Source organism: Trachurus japonicus, chromosome 2, assembly GCF_045865225.1.
Source record: "Trachurus japonicus isolate A0001 chromosome 2, Traja_1.0".
Classification (NCBI taxonomy): Eukaryota; Metazoa; Chordata; class Actinopteri; order Carangiformes; family Carangidae; genus Trachurus; species Trachurus japonicus.
The window spans coordinates 5,891,493-5,907,591 of NC_140908.1; the positions used below are offsets into that span (position 1 = coordinate 5,891,493).

Sequence of the window (16,099 nt, forward strand, 5' to 3'; positions counted from 1 at the left end):
GATCAGGATTGCCTTTCAGGATAACAACTGAAGCTCTAAGCTCTTAGTGTGTGTGTGCGTGTGTGTATCTGGGTGAACAACAATTGGCCGCTAAGCTGTAAAGAGCCTTGCAGCCACGGTGTCGCCAACAAATATCCACTGGCTGTCAGCAACGGACCAACTTTGTGTGTGTGTGTATGTGTGTGTGCGTGTGCAGATGAGCCAACTTCCTGTGGTGGATTGAAGTTAAGTGCTGCTATTAGACTCAGGCCTCCAGTCGGGCTTTATTGTCTGGCCCAAAGGCTTGATTATGCTAACGGAAACACACACGTGTGCAAGAATACACATGCATGTATGGACATCAGCACACATGCACACGCAGGTCCAATTTTTTTAATTTCAACATGTGCAAAGAGCTGTGTGCAGGCCTTCAGGCTGCACGCACACACACACACACACACACACACACACACACACACGCCCTGCGTCTCTTTCACACCCACTAAATGTTTATGACAGGTACACTCTCTAGTGTCTCTCTTGCTCCCTGCGTCCTTGCTGCTGTAATCTTCCTCCTCAAGGCATAACAGTAGTTCAGCTGTCACTGAGGTAGAACTGGGTTGCATAAGATTTCAATTTCTAAGTGCAGGCGTGCCCCTTAATTCACCTTGCAAAGCTGTTCCCTCTCCCAGAGCCTGCGGAGGTGGACGTATCCCGCGGCTCGCCTGTAAAACGTGAATATGAAGCTTCAGAAAGGGCAGAAGTTGTTATGTAAAAAGAGGAACTGAGGAGATGTTTAAGCACACAGGATTTGTGAGTCTGCAAAGGTACAAATGAGGTGATGAGGTGGAGAATTTGCTTGGTCGAGGATCACTTCATGGCCTAAGTTGAAAAAAAAGAAGCAGCTCTTGTCTTCATGTAATTCGACTGAACGCACGGCGAAGTGTGACAGTAGCAGAGGACAGAGTCAATGGAAAGTAAAAACCACATTCAGGTGGGGGGATGCGCCTTCAGCTTTGAGCTCTAGATGTGAGCCTCTCTCTCAGCCGCCCACATCGGAAAAGAAGAAAGAAAAGTTCAGCTTCTGAGAAAACGCTTTCTCTGCGACACAGACAAAAAAGGTGTGGTGGCTTTTTTTTCTCTCTGTCTTTTACACCTACGTTTTGTGGGGTTTTAGCAGCGTGGCCTCTCTTTCCTGACACGTCAAACTGACTACTCTGCAACACGCTTGGATTAAAATTGATTTTAATCCGACCTATAACAAGTTTTTATAATACCAGGTAGTTTTTCACTTCTGAAAAACACTAAAGGCTTCTTCTCACTTTCGTAATAGGAGGGAGTAAGTGAGAGAGGGTCTGAGTTCAGGCTGTTGTCAGTGTCGTATGTGATAAACCACAAGGACAAAGTCCACGCGCTTAAAGGAAGATAATATACCACACACACTCACACACACATAAGTTTGATGATCTGAGATGTGAGAAGACTCTGTACTACACTGAGCTCAGACCAGTCAAACCAGAGTGTAATTAAATACACATGTAAACATCATAATGTTTACATTAAGTATTTCTTAAGAATGAAATGATCCACACATTTCACATGCAGAGAAAACTCAGCATGCAGCACACACCTACACACCTACACAACCATACCAACACATCTACTATAGCTGGCTCATTAAACATGATGTCATCTACCTTTTGCAATCTCAAAGCATGAGGTAACAGTTACATAAACACAAGCTTTCCATTAATACTTTGATACTTGTTCGTAACTTATTATCTTTTATTGAAATTGCTGAATTTATACTGCATATAGTTTGCCTAAATTCTGCAGCAATGATCTGTTCCCCCCTGAAGCTGCAGCAGAAAGGTCAAGAAGACTTTTTGAAAATCAATTTATTCTCTTATTCCCTTTATAGTAAGTACTAATTAAAAATAATTATGAAGTTTTCATAGGGTGCCACGCATCTCCCTCACCACCCTTTCTTTCTCTCTCTCTCCCTCCCTCCCTCTCTCTTTCTCTCACAGTGCTGTTTGATTGCTTAAGCCTGGCCGTCAGACAGACAGACAATGCGTCCATGAAGAATAGCCTCGCTTCCTTCCTGTCTTCCTGTGCTGCATTCTGCCTTGGTGAGCAGGGTGAATAGGCCGCTCTGCCCCACAGCCGCCATGAACCGCAGGGGCCACGGCGGCTAAAACCAACAAAGAGAGCCTTTTTTTTCCCCAATTCACATCCCCTCCTCCTCCTGCTACTCTCTGCTGCCAAATCACTGGGACTGCAGGGCGGATAAACAATCTCTCTCCACTCTTGTATTTCTTTTTTTTTTTTTTTATCCTTTCATGCAGCAATTGTTCTTCTTTTTCAGTCGAAATTGCTTGTTTTTCTTTTTTAATTCTTCTCTGCACTAAATCTTACCTCAAACACTTTTACCAACAAACATGTCCAGATGAAAAGAAAAATCCATTTTCCTTTCAAATCACATTTTGGGATTCTTGTACAGTTTGTGACATTTTTTTCTTTTGCTCCTTTGCCTTTTAACTGCATATTCCAACAGATAGGACGACTTTTTCCATTCAACACATCCATCCTTACTGCCCTCCCCACCCCCAACAAGACAACCATATCCCTATGGGAATACCAAGTAGGAGCAGGTAGCTGAGAGGAGCGTTGGGGAGCCAGAATAACCCCCCGACTATTGAAAACAGGATGAATGCATGCCGGGCTGAATACAGGGGTAAACTGTTAGGTCTTTGTCATTCAAAGTGATGCTTTTAACCCTTTGCGGTCCCTCTTCCTAACAACCCCCCCACCACCACCTCCTCTTCCCACTCCACACCCGCCTTTTCCCTTTTCATTCACAGCTGAGACAATGCGGGGAGAGAGGAGGTCTGCGACTGGAAAGATAAAGACCAAACACAGAATCAACTCTCCCTTTTCTGTCTCTAATGGGATTCTGCCCGTTATGTTTCCATCTCCTCGACGCTGTAAAATAGGTGAAAGTTGATAATTATGGAAAGAACAAGAACTCCCCCACCCCACCTCACTCCTCTCCGTCAGTCAAAAGGCTGGGGGATGAATAACAAACAAGTGAGCGCAGGTTGGGCCTCGGTGTGTCAATCACAGCTCTGAATGCGCGCTGTGTCGCAAACATGTCCGTATGCTGTCAACAAGTGTCAGGGGCTTATGTTTCAGGCTTATGTTTCGCCTACAGGAATATTCAAAACCAAGAAATTCCTGAACAAACCTTTGATAATAATAAAAAAAAAATGCATGGAAAAAAAGGGCCAAGTATCTGCAGGATTGTGAGGAATGTATTTGAAATGAACTTGAAGTCAAGCCAAGGTGTCATAGGAAGTTTACATGAATGCATATCTGCAAGAATAAAGGTGGAGTGTTTGATTTGTAAGATTAAACAAAGTAACAGAAGCTGCAAAGTCATTTTCTGGAGTGCACAAGCACTAGAAACATAGTTTTACCAGAGGCCAGATGTTTCTCTTAAAAAGGGCCCGAGGTGAACATGAATGCATCCTCGTTTCTCTCAAAAAGGAAGAGCAGGGTTGACGGCAGCTCTCACGCAGAGGGTTCAAATAAAACTGTGTCTGTTTAAACTGAAACTCAGAGGAAAGGAGAGGTAAATCCAAAGAGACAATAACAATGCAGAGAAAATAAATCCGTCAGACTTCAAGGTTGTTTAATTTCAAACGTTAATATATTTGTCTTCTAATTCATAGTGAACTATTCATCCAGCTTTGACACTCCTACAGGTCACCTCTGATCTGAGTTGACTACAGAGTAGCCCCCAAAGAGAGGTGACACATTTAACAATGCGTTCTCAAAATAAATATTTTTCATTATAAAATAATAAACCTTCAAATAAATATATATTTTTTAACTTTACACTAAGCAATGTTGGAATTAGAAAATATTTTTTTCATAAAAGGTCACTGTACAATTTACAAGTAGAAGGGATAAGATTTTTCCTTTGTAAATTACATAAAAATGATTGACATACATTCCAGTGAATGTAAAAAAAAAAAAAACATTGTATGAATGATGTTTACTGATTCATATAAATGTAAATTTATCAAGGTGCCTCTGGTATGGCAGAAAACTTTCACAGTTGAAGTATTATTTTATGTACAAAAATAAAACATCTGTCAAACTCATTTTCTAATGTACATACCCTTTGCATTTACTACTTTACATACAGTTAGTAACAGGACTCTGTTCTTAGCATATAAGTTGTATTAAATGTTAAAAAATAACTATCCATTTGGACTCTCGTAGCAACAACACCAAATCTGGGGGAATGAAATTATTTTTCAGGACAAAACAGTAGTTGAATACGTTTTCATACCTTTAAACATGTGGAGCGCTTATTTTGGTTTACCTTTCAAGTGAAACTCATCATGCTAAGGCGAGTGACTGTCCCTCCAGTGTGGAGCTGGTAGGGTACAGACGATGGAAAACAAAAACTCACACACAACAGCATCATTAGCTCCTTAATCGAATCTTTCCACTACACAGCTACAGGGCCACAACATTTAGCAGTCCAGTCAACATGGAGTCTTTCCATCCTTCTGCATTTCCACACATGTTAACCATCTCGTCTACGTTTGCTTGCCAACATCCTCACAGTGGATTGGTTTTGTGTTCTTGCAACGACAGCCGGGCCGGGTGGCTCGGTCATAGCAGCTCTGGCACACGGCGACGCATCCTTTAGCCGGGAGGTAGCACAGGAGACAGGGGAAGAGCAGGGACAGGATGGACACGGTGGTCCAGCGGACGCAGCAGCGGGCCTGCGTGCACGAGAAGGGCTTGTCGGCGCACGTGTCCTCGTCGTCGCTGGAGCAGTGGTAGAAAAGCCCCTTGACGCAGCAGACGCACGTCCCGTACTCCACCGCGTTCTGCGCCGAGCACACGCACCGATGGCCGCACATCCAGCAGGAGGGCAGCACCCGCGGGCGACTGCATTCTGCACACTGGCACCGTCCACAGCTCTCACACTTGTTTGAGTGTTTGCCGGGACTTTTATGGCCGCCGCCGCCGCTGCCCGGAACGGCCACCACCACCCTGGGTTCGTCATTCAGAGGTTTCAACTCTTCTGAATGCAGCTCTGCGCGTTTGGGCTGGGTTCTGATGATGGGGTCGCCCCCGGCCGGGCTGCTGAGGAGCCTCTGGCCCGAGGAGGCGCTCCCCACGCTGGTCCTGATGCTACTCTGGGAGTCCTCCACACTGGAGGACCGCAACACATCCTCCCTGGAGGTGGATGTGTTTGTGTTTCCATGCTGAGTCAGTGAATGCAGGTTGCGGAGGTTGTTAGGCCTCTCTTCCTGAGTCTCCAGCTGCACACTTGTCCTTGAACCTGCTGATGACAACAAATCGTCCTTCTGTTGCCTTTGCTGAGTGGCCGGCGATCTCTGGACGACCGTGGGCCCTTCTGTGTACTCATTACTACTGCCGGTTATCCTAATCTGATCCAGAGATAGCACCGGAGCATGGGGCGGCTGCCCGTTGTTCAGCCCGTCTAGCGGGCCGCTGTGGGTTTGCTGTCTCCGTTCGTCATGCGGCGTGCCCGGGGAACCGGTCGATGGCGGTGACCATCCGTGATGTCCTCCTCCCCCATCGCTGTCGTTCTGACTTCTGGAATCCATCTCGGGACTGACGGGCCACTCTGACTGGCATGGGACACATCTGAAGTCCTGTAAAAGAAGCATACACTTTATATCCATCTGTTACCGGCCATGCAAATGATGCCATGCAAATCATAACTGATATCTGTACAAGCACCACTATGTAAAGCAGGCCTAACAAACACATCACGCTGTCAGGAGCAGAGATGGGCGCATTTGATGAATAAGTTTATGTAATGTTTGAAGCCAGTAGTGAGGGCGTGGGTTGGGCCTTTCACTCAAGTAGCAACCGTATGTTTGTGTTCAATATAAACAAACATTGTTTGTTCAAAGTCGTTGCATGTTCCACATCCAAACTCAATGTTTAAAAACTGTTAACTTCCTGTTTCCCCAAAGCTACTGCACAACACAACAATGGGTAGGCAGACTAATACTGACTGGCTGCCAGAATCCCACTATAGATTAACATGTTGGCTTGGACCTCAAATCTAAGAGCTATCAATCAGTCGATCAATGGAAAATTCATCTGCCGGGTACATTCGTGTTCTAAGATGGCGACGGTGTCGAGTCTAGTCCGGATCTCTCGCCCTCATTTCCTGTTTTCTCTCTAGCGTCTGTAGTCAGGCCGTAAAATGCCCTCAAATACCTTAAATAAATAAAACAGGAAAATCAAACAAGTAATAATGACTGACTGCCACAACTCCAACAGCTCACTTCCCTGAGAAATATATCGTGTTTTGTTTTTTCATATTATGATTTCTTTTTTCTAACTCAACATTGTTCAAGAATTTAATTTTGATAAGAGTTACTTAAGCTTAAATTAACTGTGATGGGTGTTTTTTTTTACTACTTGCTGGCATTCTATAGACCTAACAATAAAAAATAAAGATCAAGCAAAACTAATCGTCCATTATCGTGTTAATCATCTATTGGTTATTTGTTTTCGGGGGAAAGTGTGGAACTCCTGCTCTTTTGCCATATGTAACATATAAAAGTGGGATTTTGGACGGCTGGAGGGACAACACAAGACACCTGAACGCCTCACCCTCACCTGTGGGAAATTATAATGGGCAATTTTCACAAGATATTATAGTAGTAGACGCAGCCCTAATGGACATATGTATATCATTTACAATTGGCTGCACTATAGACGTTGGAGTAGAGGGAGTGTATGCCTCTGTTCAAAGGTGTATTTCTTTCTGTTGGTTTATTGAGGGTTTAACAAAAGCAAGGCACGTTACTAAAGACTGATATGGGTCAGAGAGATAACACAGACATTTTAAAGTTAAAGCACGTGTGAGTGAACTACAAGGTGTAAAAGGAGGGCACTAACTGGCTTTTTGTTAAATATTGGACAGCCTTCTGATGCAAGGGTTCAATACTGTGTGTACCCTTTTTTTTTCTTCTTTTTTTTAAGTTTCTAAGCTTGGACAACAGTTCTGACCGCTGGTCTGTAGGAACCCACAGTTATTATCTCACAGACTCATTGTATGGGGGCGGTAAGGATTAGCATATTGCACTGTCACTCTGCATTAATCTAACATAATCAAATGCACAGCCTTGTGTTCACTAACATATCACACCAAAGTAAAGAAAGTGACAGTGGTGGCCTTAATTCTCCTTCCTTGCGCTAATTAGCTTTCAAATGCCTTCTTTGGAGGGGGGGGGTTGTGAAGTTGCCCCCCCGCCTCCTTTTCAATGACAATACAGGAAGGGCCTTTTGTTTGTTGCATGACAAATGGCCTGCTGCAACCTTCCCTATTCTAACACATTTACATTGTGACACTCTTGAAAAGAAGATGAGTGACAAGATAAAAAAAAAAGAAAAAGTTGGGGGGCATGAAAGAGCCCATGTAAACTGTGAGTGATGCGTTCAAGGGTGGTGGCGGTGGGAGTGGAGCTCTCTTTGAGCATGCATGAGGGTTCTTTAGGATTTATGAGCTTTCTGCTCCAAATGAAGGACTTGCAAGCCACACTCAAATTTTAACCTGTTACAGAGGGGTGGGGGGGCGTACAGCTCCTGTCTCCTAACAGGACCACAGTGGCTGGATGAGGTGTGAGGGGCTGATGGGGGTAAACTGGAGCAAACTGATGGCATCCTCTCTTATTAATTAAATGATGGCTAGTTAAAGGTATGGAAGGGGAAACCTGAGGACTGCAGTCAAAACTTTACAAAGTACATTGGGTTACATATAGAACTGTGACTCATATTGTCCCTGACACATACAAGTTACATACATAAGTTAGTGTTTTCCACTATGTGTGCATGTTGAATATATATGAGGGGTGGCTCAGCAGAGATACAGTGTGCACAGAGGGGAGGAAACACTGGACTACAATGTATGTGAGCGCACATATGAGTTCACACATGTGGCAGCTGGACAGGAGGACTAGCTCCTAATACAGCAGACAGCTGCAGTCACATAAACAGTGAAGTAGACATTAGATCGAGCCCAGAGGGAGAAAGGCACAGACTGGATATTAGCTGAGGCAAAAACACCTGTCTGCATTATGAAAAACTGCACTTCTAACTCAAGAAGTTCAAAACTACTTCACCTCTCTAGTACAACCACAACAACTGTAAAGCCTACAATGAGCTAAAGGAAGCAGGGGGAGCTGGGGAAAGGCGACATACTGATAAAAAGAGCAATAAAAGTGCATCAACATGTTAATGACACAACTCAAGAGAAGAAATATGAGTTGCTTTCAAAATAAAAGTACTCCTAATAGTTTGTGGTGTATAAAGATTACACTTACCGTGCCTCCGACGCTTTAGCCCCCGTTAAGGTGAAATAAATCCAAATTGGAGGAGAGTTTATTCCCTACATCAGATGTTCAGTCAGGAAAGCCGTCGGTAAAATCCATTGACAAAGTTTCCAAGCGGTGCGCATTTTCAGAAAAGCAGCGCTAAGACGCAGATCCCGTGTTTTGCGCAAGAGCACGAGGCACTAAAACAAGCGTAAACTTCAGTCAGTCACCGCCGGAGGGTAAACTTAGCCTGACTCCACTTCTGCTCCAACAAGGAGGAGGAGAAGAATACAAAAAAGATGGAGAAGAAGTGAAGCGAGCGACTCCAACTCCAGCACATCAAGTAGTTTTCATTTGGCGTGTTTTCTCCGCAGGGCTCTGAGAGGTTGCAACTACTTTTTCTCGTGTCGGGGTGTTTTTTTCTGCTCTTTCCGGAGAGGAGGTCGGGATTTGGGCTGTAAATGGCGTCAAGCTGAAAGGGGGAACAGAGCGCTTGTTGTTGCAGCGGATATCTCGCATCCGGTGCTCAGCCATTGGCTGCTAGAGAGCAGCCATTCACACCCAGTCTGATCAATTGTACAGCAGCGGCCGAGCAGAGCTGCTGGTCAGCTGCTGCTGCTGCTGCTGCTGCTGCTGCTGCCCTCCTCAAATCCTCACTGTCTTATCAGAGCTGACCCTTTTCTTTTTCCTTTTTACATATGACTGCACTGAAAGGTTTCTGTAACACTAGGTCACGTTTATCTGGTCCCAATACCAAGTCACTATGGGAACTGTCACTTTTAATGTCAATTCAGCGGATGAAACTTTCAAAACTTTTATGCAAATGTATGCGTTACGTTATATACAAGTAGTGCAACTTTAACAAGCAAAGGCAAATTTAAAAAGTAAAAACTAGTAAGTAATTGTATTTTACTCTAGTTTTTCTATTTCATGCTACTTTACTTTTGTACTAGCCTACACGGTATTTGTCGAACAAATGTAATTCTATTAGACATTTATATTTTATATAGGCTATACAAAACTATTTAATTTCTATATTAGCTAATGAAATATCTTGTTTTTTTATTAGATAATAATACATTAAGTAGTGCAGATTGTAATCTAGTCATTAATGAGTCATTTTGCATGATTAACTTATTAACTTTATGATATTTTAAGTAGGCTAGGCTATATTGTTAGTGATAAATCTGTACTTTTACTTTGGAGGATTTTTGCTTGTAGTGGAATTTGTTTTGTTTCATTGTATATTCTTTATAATATATAATTTATAATCACACTCTTTTCTTTTAAATAGGAATTATAACAGCTGCTCTTTTGTGCCCATCACGTATGATAAAATATGATTTGAAAAATAGGTTAAAGATTTTTTTTATTTCATTGAAAATTCACAAATCTTCCATATTGTGTATATTTCACATCCGTTTCATTTGGACCTGAAACAGACTTTTAAACAGTGTCCAGGATGGGATCAAAACTAATTGAGTGGTGTTAGCAGCATCAGATAACTTCTGTCAACATGAAGTATACTATCAAAGGACACCGGAGTAGTTCTAATTTGCATATTGACTGGCCTGACAGAGAAGCTTGTTAATCATGCTGATGCTCCCTGGACACTGTTTATTCTGAACCATTTGAGGCTCGTTGCCAGGTTGCTATAGATCCAAAGTTAAAAGCAATCCACGGGAAGTGATACAACTAATTAGCAAACCAATACTCTGCTTACTCTCAGCTCTTGTGAATAATTGTGGAGCAGCACTCCCTTGTGGCCACTCCCTAATACTGCAGCTTACAATCAATACAGGATAATGGGATTTTCATTTTAAAAAGATAACAACAAAAAGCCTGAACAATTTAAATATCATTGACAACCTTTAGGAAAGTGTATTTATTGTTGTCATTAATATCATGATTATCTTACTGTGTTTTGGTTGTGGGCCTACAGTAATACATTGCCATACAATTTGGCCTGTTATGAAACATGTGAATCATTAAAAACACTATAGTAAAGGAACATGTCAGAATCCAGACACAGTGCTGAGGCTTCTCTCACCTTCTTTCCTCTATTTTAGTACAGTAATAGAGTGTCTGATCAATTCCAGACAGAATAATTATGAAGTTGGGAGTAGCTCACTACTGGGAGAGAGGTCACTTTAATCAACTCAGAGTATGACTTGGCAAATTAACTTGGATCCAGATCAGGGAGCTTTCAGACTTCCCCTTTTCTTTAAACAATTTGTCTTCCTTTGTTTTCCCTGTCTCTCTGGTTGTGGTTCATTTACCTGTAAAAGCTTTTTGTTCTTGTTAGTGTTAAAATTATGAAAATGTTACATGCTTACAAGCAGGTCATAGAAAACTAGAATGTAGAGGCAGAAATATCAAAGAAACAAGTAATTTTTATGTGGAGTTCCTAACATTTTCAGCAGATACTAACAGCAATTGTTTCAAATAACTCATCACAATGCCAGAAAGACAGAGACAGACATATAGAGAGAGAGATGGCCAGACAGTCTGGACGATCATGTGCTTCAGGGAATGAAGATAGAAGCAGAGGCTCAGAGAGCTGCAATGACTATCAGAAAAGTAAAAGTTTAATTGATTCATTCAGACTTAAACTGACTTCAGCAGAAGAATGGGAACAGGTTTGAGGCCTGAAGTAATCAAAGAATAAGACACTAACTCAAAGTGAAGACATGGGGATGAGTTTTAAGTTTGGATTTAAGTGCTTCAACACAGTCAGACAGTCTGATCTCAGCAGGGGGGTCGCTCCAGAACAAGGTGTACGATAGGCAACAGCCCCACAGCCCGCTTGCTGCTTCTCTTTAACTGTGTAGAGTTAAGAGCACAGGATGGATTATAACGGTTTAAGGAGATCAGACAGGAATGCCTGCTTGTTCAGGATTTTGTCTGTCGTTAGAAGCACCTTGAAGTCTGATCTGTCATGGATGGGGAGCCAATCAAGGGGAGCTGAATTTGATGTAATGTGGTCATATTTTCTGGATTTAGTTCCAGCTCTAGCTGCAGTGTATTCACAACCATTTGAAGACTTTTAGGACTCGTATATGGACGGCCAGAAAATAAAACATCTAATCTAAAAATAATCTAATCTGGATGATGTAAAGATGCCAGACAGAACCGCTAGTTTTTGTTGTTTTTTTCCGCTCAGTACATGGGTGAAAAGGGGGTGTTGCAGCTTTAAAGATAATGAAAAAATAGAAGAATTTTATATATTTAGGCAGCAGCTGCTATTTCTTCTTATATCTATTGTCATGTCAGACTGTTTGACACCTACTCAATTGTTTTGGACACATCTTGATGTAACAGATAATTGACATTTCTAGCAAAATACCAACATATTTTGTTTTTCTCCTGCCGAAATTCACTTCCTTCTCGTCTCAACAATTTCCTCCCCAGACTCGATTGGATTTTTTGGGGTAAACAACACGTTTCATTTACCTACTTTTCACATCTGTTGCGCTATGATGCAACGGCAACAAATCTGGTAAGTATTCTCAATAGACGCACTTCTGATGATGAGCTACGCAGCCATGCATGAGTATGACTGATGGGTGAGGGTCTAGGCTGATGACTAATTTTCCTCCTATTTCACACTCATACTCCTCCTGCTGATTATATAAACACCTCACATGTTTTGTTTTTGTTTTTTTGGTGGGAAACAAGCACTCGAGTGGACTGACAGCCCTCATTTCCATCCTCACTCCGGGCACAACATGCGCCTCCAATCAGAGCTGTTTTCTTTTCCTCAAGGGGCCCTTTGTAAGTGAGACCCACCCAAAGTTAGAAATGACTCAAAACAATTAAATGAAGGCACCTTTAGCATTTGTATTCCCTGGATAAACACTGCAAAGTGTGATTATTGTACAACAGTACACGAAAAGGTAAGATTAATATATCTGTGGAGCAGTCTTGTGCCCTCTAAATTAATAACACGGTGACAGGCAATAACACTGCTTCACCTATCTTGTCCCCCGAAAAATCTTTGATCCACCTTGACAATAAAGGACCACTTAGATGAATTAAGCTTGCATTCCAGCAGCGTTGTAGGCTCTAACATCCATCATGTACGCTCGCTCAGCTGTCTCACAGGCTGCTGAATCAAACATGTTTAAAGTCCATTTACCGTGGAGCCAGCAAGGTCTGAAAATTGAGTATTTAATGACCACAGAGTTACAGCAATTCCAAAAGTTTTTGTCCTGCACTACAAGCAATGGTCTTTCTTTTCTTCTCCAGGAATACCTGAACAGTGAATCTCACTCCCGCTGAGCCCGGCGGAATAAAAAAAAGAGAAAATTGAAATGAAACCTTAAAACCCCTGCTGCTGCGTGAGATGAACTGTGTCTGGATTGTCAAGCAGACACTGCAAACTGTTTGAAATAGCCCTGTAAAAGGACACACTCACAAAGTCCATCGCCTCTCCTCTCTTGCTGGCACACATGCAGAGATGGAGCTCAGGCTGGAGCATTGTTACGATATGACCTGATGAATGGGCCCATTACTGCTGCCAGATTTAGCACTGTACCGCCACATTTATTCAAAAATGTGTCACGCACAGGTAACAAAGAAATTCACTTTTCATTGATCTATGAAGTTTTGGTTAATGGACTGTTTCCTAAGGCCACACATGCTCCTCTCAAGGTGGGAAACACCACAGTCAATAACTCTATTCATACAACTTGCAGCCTCAGAGAATATATAGACATCTAGACATAATACGATCTATAACTTATAGGAATTGGTAAAGCAGATGAATGCTATTTGTTGTTCCAAAAAGATAAACAACACACCGCCCTCCTAACTCCTTAAATTCAGCTTCTGCTACAGCCTCATGCACATTGCTTGAAAATGTGGATAATTCATTGCTTGGCAGACCTGCTGTGCCGTTGAGCTATGACTGGACAACTGCTGCTCGCATATGGTGAATTAACTTTAGTTTCCATCATGAAAAAATGGATAAAGGAACTGGTGGAGTGCCCAGTCACACATGCATTTAAGTCAGTCTCTTTGAATGTGCTGTAATCATTGCAAGCAGAAGATCTGATTAGAGCAGCAAAGATGCAAGCATCAGTTAGATGACACTGAATCTCCATCGTGATGAAAGAGCAGCACTAACCTGCCACTGGGGCTCCCTCCTCCCACCCCCGTCAATCTTTGTGTGCCGTGTTCAGGGATAATAACTAGCAAGATAGAGCTGAAATCTGGTGATAAAGCACAAGCACCTTGAGGTCCTCCTCATGTCACTTGATGCTGCATCCTTAGTTTGTATTCTAGGACAAATTTTCAATTTAATGAGCACAAAGCAGTCTAAGGACCTGAGGGAGCACACCCAGCCTCAGTTGACATTTACCAGTGGTAATTTTATCTCTTAACGTCTTGAGAAAACATTCAGATAAAGCAAGGAGGGGGGTTTTGGTTGAATGCCCAGCACAACCAAGCAGCGAGCATGAAAGGGTCACAAGTAGACATAACTTCATTGTGGGGTGTCCCAACCCAGAAAGGTCGCCACCCACTAGTATAGACAGTACAATTCCTTTGTATTGAGTCCCACCTGCTATGCTCAGATCAGCACTGTGCTAGTCATATATTGCAGCTTTACTCAGAGCTGCTTTGACTTTGTCGACCTCTAAAAGACAAGTTGTTCCATGAAATCCAAAAAGGGAGGGGATGTTTATTTTTTTAACACATTGAAATATATATGACTCTTCTTCTGCCTGTGAGGGAGGCCTGCAGGATTATACAGAATACTTTTGCTTTCAGCTCTCTGTGTTGCCTGGACCATAGTTTAACGTTTCTTTGGCTGTTGATTGAGTAAAAAGTTGGAGTTGATTAGTTGATTTTTAAAATGACTATTGCCTTCAGACTCAGAACAATGTCTGATTGCCTCAGACCAAGATGGTGTAACATCGTAGCTGCTTAGGGAGAACTGACCTACATAAGACAAATTGTGTTTTTCACTTTAAATCTGCCTCAAAATGGTTTCATCACATTTAAAGCCATCAGCTGAATGAATAAAAACCACTTGTAACTTACACAATCCATAGATCCACAACAGCTCCCTGCCACTAACACACCAGTCAGTTTTTGTCTGTATTCCACTCTGTTGCCTAATATGAATAGCATGACCCTGTGGAGTTCACAGCTTTGAATATCGACTCTGTTCCAACTCTTGTTGACTTCTCTGCAGCCTCTCCTTTTCATTACAATACAGAGAATACAACACAGTACACTGAGGCCATGCTGAAGCGTCTCAGTGGAAACTCATAGCAGGCCTGGCCGGGGCAGAATTGGAGGGGAGAAAAGAGAATCACAGAATAGTTGCTGTTGGTGCCACGAGTCGTGCTACGGGTACTGAGTGAGGCTGGACTAGCTGTGCTTTTGGCCTGTTTGTTGACTGGCTGAAAACACTGCAGACATTAAAACATAAAATCAAACAAAATGAGGCCTTAAATGTAGTGCATTTTATATTAAGATCACTTTCAGTGTGTCTAAATTATTTAACTCAGCTCACGTACATTTCAATATTGTTCCGTTTAAACATTGCCTTGAGCACAGCGGTATTTATCTACATATAATCAAAAGCAGGTTGAATACTATTCTCCAAACAATTTACTTCGACTTGTTTCTTAAATATGCACTTCATCACTTCCATAACTTAAGCCTGAGCATCAAGAACAATTCACAGTAACCTATGTGTTACATACCTACACATGGATCTGTTTCAATCCAAGCAACAACAAAGACTCATCTCCCTTTAACATAAACTCTAGTTTTACACAGACTACTTCAAATCAGTCTGTTATTGAACAATGTTTGATAACCATTCATTGTTATATAACCCTTTAACATTTTGAGCACACACATGAATAATATCGTTGGATGAAAACACACATAAAAAAGCATTGCTGTGGCTACAGATGTTTGGTCTTACCTTAGAGAAGGTCAGTTGCATCTGTCGTGAAGGAACGAAGAAGAGTGAACAAGCGCCTGCGCTGACTGAGACTGGGAACTGGTCAACATCAGTGTCCGTCACCTGTGAATAAAACAACATAAAAAAAGAAGAAAAATCACAATTTTAAATTGAATCACAATTTAACTTGAGTTGGATGTGACAAAGTTTATTTTTAAGCAGGTGAGGACTGGATCATGTTTTTCCCTCAGGGCTCGACATCGCTGTGTTCAGTACACTGCTGCTGCTGATACTAGCTCTCACACATACGACTGGAACAAATGCCAAACATGCAACTTGTACACTGAAGAGTGAAGAGTACAGAGGGAGCGAGTTGCGGAGCTTCAGAGCTTCAGAGCTCACCATCGTTCTTTCATGTGCCAGCGTCACAGCAGACTTTGTGCTTGTTAGCGTGTAAGCTTGTCAGCCTGTGGATATACCAGGCTGTCTGCACACTTTGCGAGACTGATTGCTGCACTTTGGTTGACAGACAACTTTTAGCGCCTGTTAGTCCCAATAGCTGTGTTGCATTTTGATTGAAATACCTTTATTGTCACCAGGTAATTGATTGTTTCTGTTGCTGACATGATACATACAAGTTGGTAGAGTTTTGTTTATTTACTGTTGCAGTCACTTATTAGACATGTGGCATCAGCACTGTCACAGTGAGATCTACACAGGGTGTTTTTAGCTTCATCTATGTATATATATTAGCATTTTTTTCTAAGATAATGAAGTATATTTGCCGGTATCCACTTGATGCCTGCATATAATT

The 16,099-nt window shown here is 42.2% G+C and overlaps 1 protein-coding gene and 1 long non-coding RNA gene across 2 annotated transcripts in view; both read right to left on the minus strand.

Moving 5' to 3' along the window:
• LOC146990682 (uncharacterized) overlaps positions 1–16,099 on the minus strand; it is a 64,857-nt gene that overhangs the window by 33,286 nt on the left and 15,472 nt on the right. Inside the window, exon 3 of the long non-coding RNA XR_015037921.1 lies at positions 15,307–15,408. This is a non-coding gene — a long non-coding RNA (uncharacterized LOC146990682). The remainder of the gene's footprint in view (positions 1–15,306; positions 15,409–16,099) is intronic.
• On the minus strand, positions 3,653–8,849 carry spry2 (sprouty RTK signaling antagonist 2). Its single transcript, XM_085797213.1, has 2 exons — positions 8,373–8,849; positions 3,653–5,684 (listed from the first exon to the last, which is right to left on the minus strand). Exon 2 carries the CDS (start codon positions 5,634–5,636, stop codon positions 4,593–4,595), a length of 1,044 nt encoding a protein of 347 aa, XP_085653339.1. The 5' UTR covers positions 5,637–5,684; positions 8,373–8,849; the 3' UTR covers positions 3,653–4,592.

What these genes read in the sequence shown, in the direction of transcription:
- spry2 (XM_085797213.1), bottom strand. Translation starts at nt 5,636, where the DNA reads ATGGATTCCAGAAGTCAGAACGACAGCGATGGGGGAGGAGGACATCAC.